Source organism: Dysidea avara, chromosome 13 (assembly GCF_963678975.1).
Source record: "Dysidea avara chromosome 13, odDysAvar1.4, whole genome shotgun sequence".
Classification (NCBI taxonomy): Eukaryota; Metazoa; Porifera; class Demospongiae; order Dictyoceratida; family Dysideidae; genus Dysidea; species Dysidea avara.
Genome location: NC_089284.1, coordinates 14135794 through 14154481, shown reverse-complemented (window position 1 = coordinate 14154481; position 18688 = coordinate 14135794). Strand labels below are relative to the sequence as shown.

Here is an 18688-nt window from a genome sequence, read left to right as displayed (position 1 = left end):
AAATTCCAATAATTGAACACTATCTGAAACTTTATTTCCAAAATATTATTGTTTTGACAATTTCAAAACTTCAGTAGCTAGCTATATAATTTGTGGAAATACTTGAAGAAAGTACAAACAGCAAGTAGCAAGGCAGAAAGTAAAGAATCTTCGGAATTTAATCTAACCTGTCTACCTGAGGAAAATGGCCCATTATCACAATCTGTATCAGCAAGCACCATTGCAGCAGCCAACATGTCCGTGTCAAAATGTACAGAGCAAACAGCAAACCAGTCAATCATCAAAACGAGGATAGATTAAGAAGTAGAGGGTAGGTTAAGGAGTAGAGGGTAGATTAAGAATAGTAGTGGTCCTATTATGCTGCCTCATGTGGAACACCAGACTTAACAAGTAGGACATTGGAAAGGGGCAACCGTTAACAGACACACGGTGGTAGCGAGAAATCAAATATAAATGAAACCAAGACCATAAATTGCCAGTAATCCCATGCATTAAACCATAACAATTTATTGTGCGGGACACTATCAAAAGTTTTAGAAAAGTCTAAATAAATATAGTCTTTTGAACTATCTCCAATCATTAGGTTTCAAGATAACATCACTATACTCTTTTACTTGGTTGATAAAGAAATTTGTTCACTATTGTTAACTTGACACCACGTATTTCATAGCTGATTCAATTATACCTCATGTCAATTCTCCTATGACTAGCTAATCAGCCACACTTTTGTCCCTTATCTAATGTAACTCTTTCACACTATTTCAACTCTGATGTTGATAATGTATCTGTACTACAGGAATGTACATATATATAGCAGCAAAATTTATAAAGTGAAATTTTGGGTTGGTTTATATAGTTGTACAGTATGTGCAAAGCATGCTTCCACAGGAAAAAACAAGAGGTTGTGTTCAGTAACAATTGATGTTTATTATCATACATGGCATGCCCTGCATGTTTGAAAATGGTTATTCTAGAAGCAACAATTCTATCGTTGACATACATGAATGGGGCACAGCATAAAAATGTTGTAGATGTCTTTTAAGTGAAATTTAAGATTTTTAGATAAAAATATCTGGTGTAATACAAATAGTGTTACCACTAGCAATGCCGACCCATATATGTTGCAGCTATTTTGAAGAATCACTTTTAGAAAATTTCTACATGGTCTACCTGATTCATAATACCATGTAGCTATATTCCAGAACTTTTCTCCTTCAGAAGAAAATCAGGAATTTGAATGGATGGTGCATTTTAGTGTTGTTTATGCTGATGAAGAAATCTATAAAACAGTTAATCATACTCTCAGATCAGGGGTGTCTAACTGTATTATGTTAGAGTATATGACGGAAGCCAGGAAACTGAGTGCTTTTTTAGATCATCTTGAGCTTAACATGGAGGATATTATAAGCCTCACAATGCATTGATAAGCTCAGCCTGGTTCTGCACGAATGCTTGATATAACTATACAAGCTAAATTACGTGTAAGATGCTTTTTAAATATCATCTACAGCAAAAAGCTACTAGTGGCCATAATGGTTCAAGGTGAATCTTCAAATTGCACTGTTATTGTTCCATTCATTGTGTAGAAATTCTACCTACACTGTGTCATAAAAAAATATATTACAATGCTTCTTTGGGTGCTTTTACTTATAATCAGCAACTACACCAGGTATATACACATATGTAATGTTCATATATTTCTAAAATGTTGTAATTGTTATAAAAAGTTATTATGTGTAACAAACTTTTCAGTCATTTATCACAAATACTTGACACTTCAGTGGCTTTTTGGGAGTAGTGACCAAACCATGAATTTTTTCTACATCCTTAGCTTCCCCAACTGGTTTGATAGTAAACTGTTGTAGTAGAATGGTCAAGAATACACTGACTTCCGTGTGTGCAAAGTGATATCCAGGACATCTCCGTCTTCCATGACCAAAGGGAGCAAATGCTAAAGTATCTTTGCCTTGCAATTGAGAGCATTGAGTGTGGTCAAACCTGGAAATAAATTAGTACTATACAACAGTAACAAAACTGTCAAATTATTTTATAAAGTGGATTGCATTACAACTGTACATTCATTTTTCTTTATTATAAGACCTTAGTATACTAAACCAAAACTCCTGTACTGATAATGACTCCATCCTTACTCTGTTTTAGGACCATTATCTCGACTACTTCCTTGACCAAAATAGACCACTGGTGACTAGTATTGGGACCAGTAGTCTGTTTTTGCCTCACCTGTAACACAGTGTTCCAAGAACAATACGAGAAGGGCATCTGCCCGTCACTATGGGGATTATGGATGATTCTCATGATAGTCAGTACTGAGGCTATGATGTACTACCCATTAATCAACACCTAAGCAGTAGTGGAGAAAGAAATGAGACACAAAGGAGGTTGGCAAAGAGGCATGTCTCGGGCCAAAGTGATGTCAAAAGTACAGAAATCAAGCAAGTAGTTTCAACCATTTGAGTTATGCTTGGCTGAAGACATCAGTCAGTCAGTCAGTCAGTCAGTCAGTCAGTCAGTCAGTCAGTCAGTCAGTCAGTCAGTCAGTCAGTCAGTCAGTCAGTCAAAAAACAAAATAAAACTAGATCCATAGAAATTTGTTGGAAGAATCTAGGGTTGTTCTGAAAAGCATTTTTAGGCTTGATTACACTTAACCAATACTGTCAAGCTGTCATGAAGGAACAGAAGCTGGTCAAGTGTATTCAAGCAGTTAAAAATATTTTTTGCATTGATTTGCAAAGGCACAAGATGTTCAGATTGAGACACTCTAATAGAGCAATCAATCACTCTAATAAAGCAGTCACAGTATTCAGAGAAGCATTGTAGCAACTATAAATATGAACTTTATCAGTGATATTAATATATAGTTAGTGGAGGAAAGTTATTCTCAGCACACAGTTACCTTTTTTTTGGTCTTCAACAAAAATCTAGCTATGCTCCTGATCAGAAACCAGTCACCAAAAATCCTGGAGCCGCATATGAAAAGTTAGGAAATTTACAAGTTATATATAGCTTGTAATTTTTCTAAATTTTTGTTACACTTAAAGTTTTCTAACAATGTGCTTAGCCATATAATATGCACACAGCTGATGAATATCATTTGTAAAAGTCGAAAACACTTAATTTAAAACATTTTAAATGCAAAAACTTACTGCTCAACATGTTTCCAGACAGTTTCATTTTTGTGAGATACTCCCATAGCAATAATGATTGATGTACCAGCAGGAATGTGGTAATGATCAATGTCCATATCATCATCAGAATAACGGATTGCATAGGTGATCAACGTTGTCAAACGAAGAACCTCATTTAGCACTTGACGTAGCAGGCTGTGGAGAAATTAAATTAGTGGTACGTATTATTATATGTAAAGAGTGCAGCTTATATAAACAAAGTAAAGATCTTGCATTTGTGATAATCATATTGAGGTGAAAATACAGCAGACATGGGTCCAAGTACACTTAAAACTGCTTAAGTACAAGTATTCTAGTTGAAACCAAGGAATACTTAAGTAAAGTACACAAAGTACATTCTGTCAGTACTTAAGTAACAAGTACTTTTCACTGTACAAAATATTGTTGCATATAAGTGTTCTTTGCATACATAAATCTACAGTGGAACCTCAGTTATCTGGAACCCACTTATCCAGATTCTCAGAAATGACTGCTTTATCGTAGTGACTGTTCTATTAGGGTAGTTGAAAATACTGACAATTTAAATTTTTTTTCTTTATGCTATTTAAAGGTTATTTATACACAGTTTCAGAGATACGGACTTTTCAGACTAATGGACCACCCCTAGTCCCAAGGGGTTCAGATAAATGAGGTTCCACTGCATAATGTTTTAGTTCACAGAAGCATTATGGTGTATAAACATTAGCTATACTCGTTCAAAATTATTCATCTTAATGTAAAGCTATATATAGCAATCTTATTTAAAATCTTTCCTGATACAGTAGTAGCATAAGGGACCATAATCACACACTTTTTGCATCACCACTTATAAGATCACTGTATGACTAGTAACGTCTTCCACATTTGGTACACGTGAAGGGCTACCCAGTAGAGATGTACCGATAATCGGATCGGTGATTGGATTGGCTGCCGATATGGCAATTTTTACCATATCGGTAATCGGTACAAATGCTCTGAGAACCAATATCGCTACTGATAGTTTACATGGTAAATATGAGTACCAGCAAAGCAATGAAAAGCTTTTTTGTTCACTACAAACAAATAGAAAGTCTCTCTATAGCTATTATTTCACTAAAACGTGAAGTTATGAGAAGCCATATGACTGTGCATGTAAGTACTGCTAGAATATTCTTACCCAGATCTTCTGAAAAACTGTAGCTGTTACACTTTAAGAATAAAGAACTGCACCACAGGAAAGCTGAACTGATAATCTGTGTATAGTAGCCATCTTGAAACCTACTCAAAACACGGAGTAATCCGTACAAGGGAGCATGTATTAAAATATTTGTGGTGCCTAATTGTCTGGGTTGTGTATGAGAGGCAGCACCACCATAGGTAACCAGGTATTGCTGTGCCTTATAGACCATGTGCGCACTAAGGCGTGGCACTTTATTACATCATCAAAATAACGCATCCGCCATTTTTTGAGGGCAAAATACGTATGCATTCTATACCTAGGAAACTTTTTTAATGCTAATATGAAGAAATTGTACTGAAAGATAGAGTAGTGCTGGTATAAGGTAAGTTACTAGGTAAAAGTATATAACATACTTGCGGCATGGCAAATTATTTTAACACTTAGGGAAGGTTTTTGCAATAGAACACTCGATACTTTTGCCCTCACTTTTCTCGTAAACTATCGTGAAACTTGAAGCCGTAGCAACTTTTTCCGGTTGCCTGACCATGCCTTAGAACGCACAAGGTTTATAGTTATATCACTTCTGTTTTCTCTAAAAATCATTAGAATAATATGCATCATGCAGTAGCTACACCTGTAGTTCTATTTGATTTACATTTTACAGACAGAATATAGAATAATTGGATCGGTATAATCGATATAATCGGCTCTTTTAGGTACAGATTAATTGGATATCGGTATAACTGAAAAATCCTTATCGGTACACCTCTACTACCCAGTTGTACTACTGCCCAAGGGCAAGGATAGCTGCTAAAATGTCAAAAGTTATTGCAGTGACACATTAAGTCATACATCTAAAATACAGAATGATTTCCGGTGCTTAGAAAGTAATCGTGTTGCCCAAAATGGCAGGTGCTGATTATAACCATAATTCCAATTACTGATGATGGCGTTTCCTTCATGACATAGTAGGACACCATAAGTCACACAAATATCTTGGCCTAGCTTAAGTCCTATACTTTACTTTGCCATTTTTCATCATGAGATTACATGTTTCATGCAACTTACCACCCATCAAACAGGGTCAAGAGACAGTAACTAGCATCCATAAATTTATGTATAAGTAAGTACTTTCAAAAGTGTACTTAAGTATAAGTACTTGGATCCATGTCTGACATACAGTACAGTGGAGCTTCATTAGGATGGACACCATGGGAGATTTATTTTATCCATACAGTGGTGCCCTTCTTAAAGAACACCCGTTTACAAAGGGGATTTGTCTAAGTCCAAATAACAGTAATATACCCTGTAACAAATGGGATACCAAATATGTACCTCACATAAGTACAGTTTGTTGCTATTGAAGATGACACCTGTATAATGATGGACAAAAGGCAATGAATTATAGTGAGCCAGCAGTGCACAGTAGTTTTAAAAAGGAATTAAGCTTCCAAGTAGTGACTAAAACAGGATGAAGTGAGTATCACTATGAACTGTGAACTTACGTGTTCTGATCAGAGACATATTGTTTCAGTTTATCTTCCCGATCAGCTCCCACTTGCTCTTTCATTTCTGCTATCAACTTGTGGTAGATATCTTTATTAAGCATTAGGTAATGAACTGTCCAGTACAGCAGATATGCTACAGTGTGTAGTCCTCCCACCAGAAATGTGATGCCATCAGCAATGATCTGTAGGTGAGTATTAAATTTTACAGTTTCGTAAATAGATCTTTGTACAAAAACAATTGCTTTAAACAAGGGAAATCACTGTTACCACAAATGCTACTTTTAAATGGCACATTGGCTGAGATCAAATGTATTCTAATAATGCAATCACTGTGATGAAAGTCCTCATACAAGTATGAATAGATAACATAAAAATGCATTCCAAAGAGTTGAAACCAGTGAATTGTCTAACCACAAGGGAAACAATGATAAGTGGCTAATCATATGACTGTACTTTATATCCCAAACAACTCTTTTTTCACACAACAGTACCTCATCATGTTAGGGGGTCATCCATCGGTACAAAAGGATGTGTCAGTAAAGAATGTGTGGTATTTGGTAGCAGCAATTACTAGACACATGTATGTAAGGATAGCATTTTAGTCCCAAAATTTGCAGGCTTTTTTTGACAACAGTAAAACCTTGAGAAGTTAGGGGGGGGGGGGGGGGGGTCATCCATTGGCACCAAAAGATGTGTTAATTAAATTAGTAATGAATGTATGGTATTTGATAGCAGCACTTACTGCTGATTTTGGATGCATGTATGTGCCAAAGTTTCCTTCTATATGGTACATAGGGTTAGTGGGTGATCACTGTTCCAATTGAGGGTATGCGTGCATATGTGTGTTTGCTTGCTTCACACATTTTATATATGTGCATATTTTTATCGTGGTATGTAGTCACCTTTTCATTCACAGAATGCAGTTGTATGTGAGCGGGCAACCAAAAGAAAAGGACAAACTGCAGAAGATTTTATAATACAAGTACACAGAAAAATTTGGAATTTTCAACTAGAGTAGGGACCATAGCACATCGATAAAAAGTACTGAAACAAGCTTGAGTAGTGCATGATATTAAATCACAGTAAAACAATAAGAAGTGTTATATCCCTACTGTGCATTTCCATTATGATATCTTGAGCACAGTAGGGATATAACACTTCTTATTGTTTTACTGTGATTTAATATTGTGCACTACTCCAACTTATTTCAGTACTTTTTATCGATGTGCTATGCTAGTTGAAAATTCTAAATTTTTCTGTGTACTTGTTAGTTAACTTTTTTTGTAAATAATTATTATGACTGGTGAACCCACGTATACCATGCATGCCCCAGCTATATCAATTATCGTCTGAAAATTGAAGTATCCATTATGCTTCGTTGTCAGCTATGTTCAACCCGTTACACAGCAGTACGAATCAAGAACTGTTCGAAAAGCACCTCTGCAATCCATGCATACCAAAAGAAATGGTGCCATGTGCCCCAGTTATATTTGAAAAGTGAAGCATTCATTACGCTTTGTTGTCTGCTATGTGTAACCGGTTACACAGCAGTACGAATCAAGAACTGTTCGAAAAGCACCTCTGCGCTCAGATGCACATTGAACAGAAGATGTACAAGACAAGAAGACCAGGGTATTATAGGCGAATTCGTCTTCAAAATCATCGTAGAAGGGAACCACAATGTTCAAACCAAAGGATTAATACAGTACCACGTACGTTTCTGGCTTGCGTGATGATATTGTATTTAACACTTACATTTGTGCAAGTAAACTCTTACCCTGATTAAGTGTTGCACTGATAATCGGTTCAATAATCGGTATTGGTCGATATTGGCTACTAGCCGATTAATCGGTTTTGATGAAATCAAAGCCAATATTAACCTCCACTGCGCTGTGTAGTATAATGATGTGGGGGAGGTTAGACATAAGTTATTTGGAATTTTAATTAAGTTATGTGTTGATGGTTTAGTGATGACTACAAGCCATGCCCATAATAAACTGTCAGGTTTTAGGCCATGCCCAACAGTAAACTGAAGTTTTAGGTTTCTGTGTAGTACCAACCACTTGTCTCAACTGTATAGCAGTAATAAAATGTACTTAAAACTTGTTTACCATGAGTAACTTTTACTTGTGGTATATCTTTACATTTTAGCCTAGAATCAGCTATATATCAATGGTTATGTCACCGATGAGTCATTTAATAATGATGAGGATGTGTGTTAGTGTTATTAGTGTATATCGATATCGGCTAATTTTGTTGCTTAATATTGGTTATTGGAATAATCGGCTAATTGGGATATCGGTGCAACACTACCCTGATTTGCCAATGGTAGACTGCAGTCAATCTACCCACATATTGTACTACTACACCTTTTCTTATTGTGTGATAGGTGCCCTCAACCCAATGTTCAGTTTGTATCTCACCTGTGAGAGCATACTGCTAATACATGCCTGTATATCAGTTTAATTGTCAATGACACGACCTCAGTTTCTGCTAATATCACCTGATATGAAAAGTTATACCAGCATGGTTAAGGCAGGGATTGATTGTTTAAGTTACATACTATACTATTAGACTGCCTATAGCTATACCAACATTCCTACATATTAAGTTCAGTATACGTGTATATAGTTAAGATCTTTTATGTCGTAGTTCAATATCCAGTGATTTACAGTGCTGTTCCCTACAACTTTGTACACTTTCATCTACTGTGCTGCTGGCCTTTATTTGGAGGTATGTATCTAGTCCTTGTTAAAAGGTAACTAATTGTATTATGTAATGAAACAGCAATCTAGTGAATAAATAGCTATCTGTGAGTAATTTCTTAGTTGATCTACTAAAAGAAACCCTGTATATACAATGCCAATGGTTAATGCAATAGCATTGCTGCTAGTTATCTGGAAAGGGGAACATGGGACACTCAGTGGCAACTTAAAATTTAACAAGATTTTACAAAATCAACTACTTGCAACTTAAGGGTCAGCACTCACCATCAGACTACTGTAACACTAAATATGCCTTAAACTTACTGCAATGGTTTCTGTCATGATGCATATGCAATTGTTAGGCATAAGTCGATTTTGCTTGTTTTCTCACCTATTTTCTTTCCAGCAACCACATCATTTTCCTCTTGATATATTACACAAAAGTTTGCCCAGCATTGCCGATTTCCAAGAGTATAGTTTATAATAGTAGTAACTGATTTTAGAGTATCTCAATTTTTATATTCCCTAGTAAAGAGCTATGTATGTATAAGCTGTGGTTTGTGACTGTTACAATAGAGTATCTTAAGTGTATGTTCCCCAGCATCCTTTACAAAACCTGTATTATGCCATGTACTCGATGCTATTATCAGCATGTTTAAGAGATGTATTCTTAACAATTGTCCAATACATGTATATAAATCTAAAGACACAGCATGGGCAGGCAGAGTGTCTTGGACAGACAGTAAAGTGGTGAGAACATGCTCTATGATTTTACATGAGTAATACCATATAGAGGGAAACTTTGGCAAGGGAAAACTTTGGCGAATTTGGTGATTTACCACAAATTCGCCAACGTTTATCTGCCAATTACTCATAGCATCTCAGATTAACATATTCATAGCTAAACATTGAGCTCGAATTCGCCAAAGTTTATTTTGTTAAATGAAAACCGATATTCTAAAACCTATCTGACTACCTCCCAACAACCATGAAGACACATGATTCAGCTAAATTGTAAGAAAACTGTGTGGAAAAATTACCTTGCACTCCGAACAGTCTTACAGAGCAGCACAATTGACTGCTGGTACAATGCAACAAACATGGGTACAGCAAGAAAATATCATATAGTGCAAAAGTTTAATGATGATTTGTAGTACAGTTTTGTCAAAAATTTCCCTCTCAAATTTTTGCATTTAGTGTATTCTCTTATATGATATTGAAGCATTTCACTTGTCAAAATTCTCAACCATCCAATTCATCAAAATTTTCCCTTGTCAAATATTTGCACTATATGAATATTTACACTATACGGTAGACAGTGTATGTTCTTGATATCTTGCTATAAGCAATGGGTTTGTCAACTATTGCATTGCTTATTAGCACTCTAAATAATTTTGCAGCATGTACATATAGTTTATATTTAACAATGTAAGTTACCCATACAATGGGTTTATCAACTAACCTGTTCATCTGGAACACCAGACTGGAGTAAAGAATCCATAAATGGAACACTTTCTTGTTCTTCTCCACTTTGTCTTTTTCTAACTACCTCCTGGATAACATCTCTTAGTTGTTGTGAGTAACCTTTAAACATTTTCTCCCTGTCACTTCCTGGTGTAGGTGGACCAATACGTAAAATCTGTTCCATTTCATTCCACATCTGCATATATTTACAAAGTCCACAAAATTTTCTGTACACAAGCATATCTATACAGTACAACACCAACACACACATGCACGCACACACATACAAACAACACCAATTCAATTCAACTATACAAGTACAAATGTTTGCAAAATAATTTTAGACATCTATAACTATATACTACAGTACTACTTGACATGTACCTTGCACCTTCTATTATATACACTGTTACAATATCATTGGTTTGTTGTTGTATCACATTTACATACCTTATGATAAACACTGGACATTTTGCGGACCTCTTCTTCATCACTGAACATACTTCCATAACATGTCCTAGTGATACCTTTAAGAGTCATAGTTAAAAATTCTTCTTCTAGATCCACAATATTATCATCACCAAGACGTTGTGACCAGGTACTCACAGTTTCATTGGCAATCTGTTACAGTGAGATGTGTTAAAACAGCAGCTAAACATAACCTGATGTACTGAGTTTATATGTGTCATTATAATCCTAACTAAAATAACAAATACCTTTGAAGCATCGTTATGCATGTCAAAACAGACAAACTGTGAGAAAAGGTGTGCCCTCAAAAGGCTGAGTTTAAAGTTTTTTGAAGGCTGTACTCCATTTTCATAGCTTGGTTGTATTGGCATGGATTTCCTGCATTATATTAGCTGCAAAACCAGCCAAAAGGGCATGCTTTCTTCTTATATGCAGATATAATGATGGCTATATAGGGATGCGCCTTTGGTAAAAGCAAAGAGCAAAATGCTAGAAAAATAAGTGGAAAATTGGAAAAATGGGCACCAAGGAATGGAAATCTGGCACATTTTGCATGAAAAAGATCGAGATACTCTAATAGATTAACAGTCATGCATAGCATTAGGACAACATACACTTACAGGAAATCGTGACTAAAGATCGAGATACTCTAATAGAACAGTCACTATGTACGCAATAATCTAATAGAGCAGTCACACATGCTTGTAAGCTTGAGATACTGTAATTAATTTTTACTGATGCTCAGCAAAATAGAAAAATATCGAGCAAATTATTGAGCAAAATAGGTAAGAAATAAAAGAATTTCTGGAAAGAAAAATAGGTGGGAAAAGAAGCAAAATAGGCTCATCCCTATGGCTATTAAAGAGAGAAATTATACAGTCATAGTTTATTTAAATATTTTCAATAAAATGCATCCACACGTTTGAGGATTTCTATCCCACTGAAGCATCCCTACATCAAAGAAAAAAACTGAGAGTTAAACTGGGATGGAAGTTGAATCCTAGTAGGTAAGAATCTTAAATATCAAAGACAAATACTTCAAAGGCTTCTTGTGGCATATACTTGTTTCTGAATAAGCCATGAACCGTCTAATTTACACTTTTAGTTATACCTGCTGGAACACACTCCTTTAAGGAGTGCTGTATTACTTCGCTACTCACAGCGGTATTAAAATAAGCAGATGGAGATAACGGCTTAGGCTCTTCTTCAATAAACTGAGTTTCTTGCACTTTACTGCAATTGGCTCTGGAACACCACAGCAATTATACTTTCCCAAACAAAATGATAACGATATATAATAGAGTCTGGTTGTTAAGAACATGTTATTAATTTTATTAAATACATACTTGTTTCTTGTTGTCATGTTTGTTTTTCGCACATGCGGATGAACATGAAGCTCCAACATAAGGAGCAGCTATACAAGAGAGAAGAAATACTAGAGTCAGCTAGAGGGTTTGTCAACTGTGCAATACTTGTGGTACAAGGCTAATAACAACACTATGGTTACCAAGCAAAACAGTCTTCCACATTATGAAACTCAGGCTCCATATGAAGCATTTGCACAGAAACTGAACTCCAAACATTGATGTATGTGGTGACTACAAATCAAGCTGCCCCACCAGAGTCAATTAACACTTATGAAAAGATTATTTATTAGGCTTATATGCTTAGATAATTGCAATAATTGAGAAGTACCTAACAATCAGTACCAGGACAATGAATCTTTGTATTTTTGGATTAACGTGTCTGAGTACATCAAACCATGATCAAAATTTTGAAACCAAACAATTGTGTCTTTAATGAAGTGTGGGATAAATCTGCATACCGTATAATAAAAAAAACTTTGGCGGTAAAAAAGTCTGGCAAAAACCATCTATTGAAAAATTGGTAGAAAGTACCATGTGCAAGTGTGCCATTTTCCGGTGTTATGAATGTTGAGAGCAATGTTTAGTTTTACAGTGAACCTTGCACTCCAGCGCAGTGTAGTCTTGCGCCCGACCAATATGGGTCAGGTGCACGAGACCAGGTGCAGTGATCTCATGCTCAGTGCCAGGCAGATTATCATGCACAAATTCCTCATGTGGTGAACTGCGCCTTCTTTCTTATCTTTTGGTAGCTAGTAGTGTAAAATATTGCAGGACCGATTTCAACCGATGACACATGGTCTCATTATATCTGCTCGTGTGATTGCTACTACAAAAATTGGCAGAAAAAAACTTTAGCGATTGAATCCCTATTCACCAAATTCACCAAAGTTTTTTTTACTATACGGTAAGTTGCTAGTTAAACCACACCCTAGGATATCATTGTTACCAACACCGTAGCCTTGGAATGTGTTAGAGCTTATGAAATTATTAAGTTTTACTACTATTTAAACTAGAATATGACATAGAGTATATATTAAGTGAGGTGAGCAACTGACTGTGGTGGCTCAGTAATTATAAGGGTTTGGGTGTTAGGTACCAGATTCAAAACTTGGAGCTTTTATTGACAGCTTTTGTGCACTATTTGAATCCCTCAGTGACTGTTCTATTAGAATGTATCTCAGCCCTACAATCCTACACTTGTTTTGGTCTTTACCTTATAATTCTGTACATGGAACTCCGATTTTGAAGAAAAGATTTGTGCTCTATGTACACACTAATTTTTTTCAAGCTATTTCCACAAGCCCTTTGCCCTGTAGTCATGACAGAATGTTGACTTTTAATGTAAATTATCATTCTTAAAATTGTGAATAATTTATGAATGTTGATATGTGAATGTACCTTCATACTCCTTTATCTGCACCAATAACAATGAAGTTCAGAGTTTGCGATTCAGTAAAGAATGCAAAAGTAATGTATAAGTTTACTCTAATCAGATGTGTACTCTCCTATGTACATATAGGAAAAAGTTTGTGTACTCTATGCACCAACGTATATACTTGTGGTTAAATAGTGTACCCCCAGAGGATGTACAACAAACTCATGTGAGTTGATAGGATTTGTATAGAGCAGTTAAAAAGCTACTTTAGGAGGATATTTAAGTGCCTTATGCATAATGTAATGGTGCAGTGAACTACACTGAACCATAGAAGTTCGATATTAGTATACGTGGCAATTGGAGATGTTATCACATGATGAAGAGCTTGCTGAGTGAAAGAAATTGTGTTATAAAGGTATTCTACTTTACTATCCAGTAAGAATCAAATTAAGCATTAGTTAAAAAGTCAATTAAATTAAAACATGATTATTTTTGATAGCACTTAACGTGTGTTGTGTCTCCTCTGTCATACCACTACACCATGAAGCATGCCTCTATATTGTAGGTGAAATTTTGTATACCCTGTAAAACCATATTACGAGAAATTTGGCATACCCCAAGCAAATACCATGCATACACCAAATTTTCATCATTTACAGTAGTCAGCTAAGAGTACATTAATTCACCACCATTGATTTCACAGCTTTTAAACAATGGTTTCTTTGAAGGTCACACCCTTTTTCACAGCTTGGCTGTTTTGGTATAGCCAGTATAGTGAGCTACTACAATAGTACATAGTCAGTATACCTCAACAAAGGTAGGCATGTAGCTTAGAAGAGGCATTCCTTTCAACGGGTCATATACCCACTTCCTTCTCTCTTCCCATTCTTCTCCATTGGCATAGCCAATAGTTTCTGGTCCTGTCACTGGCTCAAACAATGTCATCAGTTCTTCTATAATTTAGTGAACACACAAAGAGAGAATAGTAATGCACTATCACTGTAATGGCAGCACAGAGAGATCCTATAGATAGTATATGATTTGCTGTACAGTAATTATACATATTTCATGCTACACAGTATACCTCACAACAGATACGTAACTATATCTCCTGATGTTTCAATATATAGAGAGTTCATGCCTTGGTTATCTGAACCTTAGTCATCTGAACATCTCACATCGAAAAAAAAAAGACTGTTCAATTAGAGTGTTTCATCACTAGTGCATTGCAGTACAGAGCTCCGTATACACTGTAAGTTAATGGTATGACTCCTGCATGATGATCGTACTTTTGAGTATGACGATGAGATATGTTCATCATACTAAGTGACCGCAGGAGTCATATACCATCAATTTACAGTGTATGGCTTCAACAGATTCACTTTGTCACCTCTAAAAACGGTGGTGTTTGGATGACTGAGGATCCATTGAATTTCAATTATTGCTAAAAACATATCATCAAGGAGTTTACAAATTCAAGGATAAAGGAATGAATGAAAATATTGCAATAAGAACACGTAATATATTTCACTATAAGTGTTAGCTCACATACTTGGTTTATTAATCAACTTAACAGTATCCTTGATCAGTTCAGGACTACAGATACTCACAACTCTTTGCTGACCCCACCAAAATGCAGCAATAGGTTGGTGACCATTCTTGTGTAAGTGAAGTAGATATTCATGTAGACTACCATGTTTGTGTACTTCAACTAGATCACCCATCCTATATACATGAATAAATACACAAATCTTGCTATTGTTACTATTCAGTGGACTGGACTACTGGAATGACATATTTTTAGTTTTTACACACTATATGGTTGGTCTTGGCATTCAGGGAACCTTTAGCTCATTACTAAATGCTGGATAGGAACAGTGGAATATGCAAAAACTGTCTTCTAAGCATTTCACTACTCTACAACACTTATATACTGGTGTATGGTGCTTCAGGTCATGATAGTGGTTAACTAGTGGTATATTATAGAGTGGCAAGTCTACAAAATTCAGTCTCAGATTTAGTAGGCCATCTAGCACATGCTAGTATGGCAGGCAGAGAAACTCTTTAGTTGTGTGATAGTTTTGTAGATTAAAAGTTTAACTTTTAAACAAGGTAGATTGTTCAACCAATGATCAACTTGTCAATGATACCCTGAATGACATATGGTATTTGGGGATGCTGCACAATTTGAGATACACAAGCTACACAGTCCATCCTAGAGACCATTGCTATCATGACGCTCCTGCAGCATTACCACATACTTTTTTTATTTTTTTTTATTGCTTTATGGTGTAAACACACCAAAGGTCTGTTGGTAATATGTACCAACACTATATACAATAAGGAGTGTATAAGTATTGCAGAGCAGTGGTGAAATCTTTAAAAGACAGTTTTTAACTTCCTGGTGGTTTCCTGAAGGCAGCAAGACTCAATAAATCCAATGAAGAAAACCCAGAAATATGTCAGTCCCGTAGACCATCCCAGTATTCCAGTCCAGTAAATGTCCAGACACTCATCAGTAACAATCACACAATAGACATCAGTTACATACCCTGGATTAGCTGGCTTTTGATCCCATCCTGGAATTGTTTTATTGGCTTTGTTGCTGTTCTTACTGGCCTACATATGGTGATATAGTATAAGGTATTATATAATTAACTAAAATTCAAGCATCCAGTTACAGGGTAGTACTAGGATAGTATGGGACAATTCACCAATGCAGGGGCGGAGGAAGCATCGTAGGCAACTGTGAGATCACACTTCTATCACTACCACCAGTTGTGCAAGCACAATCAGCATTTGCAGCATGCTTAGGCTAGCCCTTCGAAATATTGCACTCTGAGATTGAATCTGGAGACAATTTCACATCTACAACTTTTTATTTATTATAACTGCTAAAAATAGAATAAATAGTTACTGACTGCTCTATTAGAGTATCACTGACTGTTCTATTAGAGTATATTGAGTGAATATCCAAAAGCAATCCTGGAAAACAGGAGCAACCAGACTGCTTTCTACGGACTAGGAACATGGCTTGGTAGCTACCATTAAAAATTGGATATGCATTCCTACATTGCCTACCTGGTTCCGCCGCCCCTGCAATGATTACGACTCCCTCATTTTCTGTAGGCTTGTAAATAGAGCTTGGAAGTGCACACACATATTGGCCCCAGACTTCTGTTGGTCCCACACTATGAATTTGCATGAAGAAATCACAGCTTGAGAAGATTGTATAAACAGCAAAGTCTATGAGTGAAGAAGCCCTAAAAGCTGAACTGAAAGGGCTACCTAAAAATTGTCAGACATCAGAAACACATGTAGCAGCAGTACAAGTGCATACCATTTGCTATCAGATTAACTATACAAGGCAATTTGATTTATTACTGCAACACCCAGATGGCAAATGAATTTGATTTGTTGGCTTGGTATGCAATTCAATATAATCAAACTATGGTGAACACTGACTTCACTATAAATCACATGAGTGCATGGTGTAATATTACATGTGTATATTTCTTATTCGAAATTACGTCACAGACATAAAATGGCCGCTGTAGTGTGGGGACATTCGTAAAATTTGTATGGGCGACTATAGGAAGAAAATTTTTGAATGATGATATCTCAGCTAAGACAGAAGAAATTGAGCTCTAACCAGCAGGTATGGTTATAAATTAGCTGAAAGAATATGAATCTAGCGTTGCTTTGAAAATCAACCGAAAATCGCTTTTACGCACTTATTGTAATGTCTTATAGCCATACCTGCTAGTTAGAGTTCGATATCTTCTTTCTTGGCTGAGATATTGCTGTTCAAAAATTTTCTTCCCATAGTCGCCCATACAATTTTTATGAATGTCCCCACACTACAGCGGCCATTTTTATGTCTGTGACGTAATTTCGGATAAAGCTCATAGAGATACTCCTTTCTGAGAGCAAAATTGGTATACTTCTGACATAGGTCAAACAACAGCTTATCAATATTGTAGCCACCCTATATAGCACAAGTGTATGCAGTGCTATATCTGACCACAAGCACATGGTCTTTCAGTCCCTTAAAAAAAACAGGATTTTTCTTGTCCCACTCAGTTACTGATGGAGTGAATGGCAGCTAGGATAAACATTATATATAGACTATATTAAATTTCGCTCACAATGTGTTAATTTGTTTTACAAGGAATGTATTCTAAAACAACTCAACTGCTAGTGTGGCATTATACTTTCCGTTTGAACACCTGCGTATTGTATATGATTACAGTAGCTACACCTTAATTATTACAGTCATGTGGCTCACTCAATATGTAAGAGTTCAAACGGAAGCAATAAGGTCAGTCTGTACTCCTGAAATTACGTTTTGCATAGCTATGTGTTTCAGATCATATGCATAAAAAATTTTCATCCAACCTTGGGTGATGAAGATAAACTGCAAATAAGCTTGCATGCGTGCTTGCATGGCAAAAATTAACTTGTCTATCAGCAACACTGTGAATGTCTGCCTCTACTCTACAGTGAGCAATCAGTTGGTATAATATACTCTGAAGATGGGGATCAATTTGCAGATATTTTTCCAAGTGTTTATGCAGTGTAGCTGCACTCTACATGTCCCTCCCTCACACACAAGATTTTATTAGCAAGGCTGTAGCTGTAGCAACATGACTTATACATCATGCAACTGATTAAAACTGTTGCCAAGGCCTGGCCGGCGGGCGGTAAATCATGATCACACGTGGCTCCACATGTTCCAGCGTGCCAGACGGTTTAGCTTGTGCTACTGTGTATGTGTTTCTGCCCCCACACAAACTGTCCGGCTGGCACTGACTCCGGCAAGGCTAAATCCGAGGTACTGTCGGTACACTAGCAGTAGTACAGCAAAACTCACCACAGTGCGAGATGACTTGACAATGCAGTACACCACAACGAAGACAGCGAGGCCCACCACTGCAGAGAAAACGAGCGTTAAGAGGAATTCCGACATGATAGATAGACAGGAACCAACGTCAAGGGATGACGTCACGCTGCTGGATCACGTTACCGCAAATTGATTGACAACCCAAAGCAAGAATTCCTTCATCACAAGATTGGGCAGAGTTTGCCTCTCTGCCCACTGTTTGAGCAATTTATATACTTTGGCCCCTTTTCTTCTTTTTTTTGTGTTACACCTTTTCAGCTATAAGTCACTAAGTCTAAAAGTCCTTGAAATTAGCTATAGGTTAGGTAATTCTAAGGCTGCAGCACATGTTGCTGTCAGACCTTCAGTGCTGGTCACTGTAAAGCACTAATAACAATAATAACAATTATCCTCTCAAACTTAAAGGGGCCGGGTCTATCAACTTCAACACCGAAATGAGCTATTAACTTTAGTCAGCAGTTTAGCAATATGGATGAAAGGATGGAGAACATGCGTTTTTAATTGTTTATATAGAATATGGTTTCCTTAAAAAGTTATACAGTGAAACCTGTGTA

The 18688-nt window shown here is 36.4% G+C and overlaps 1 protein-coding gene across 1 annotated transcript; it reads right to left on the bottom strand.

Moving 5' to 3' along the window:
* Window positions 1-1606: 1606 nt before the first annotated feature.
* On the bottom strand, window positions 1607-18229 carry LOC136243314 (cytochrome P450 20A1-like). Its single transcript, XM_066034839.1, has 9 exons — window positions 18105-18229; window positions 15783-15850; window positions 14784-14956; window positions 14039-14184; window positions 10472-10642; window positions 10020-10217; window positions 5850-6034; window positions 3165-3341; window positions 1607-1998 (listed from the first exon to the last, which is right to left on the bottom strand). Exons 1-9 carry the CDS (start codon window positions 18198-18200, stop codon window positions 1749-1751), a joined length of 1464 nt encoding a protein of 487 aa, XP_065890911.1. The 5' UTR covers window positions 18201-18229; the 3' UTR covers window positions 1607-1748.
* Between the last annotated feature and the right edge of the window lie 459 nt (window positions 18230-18688).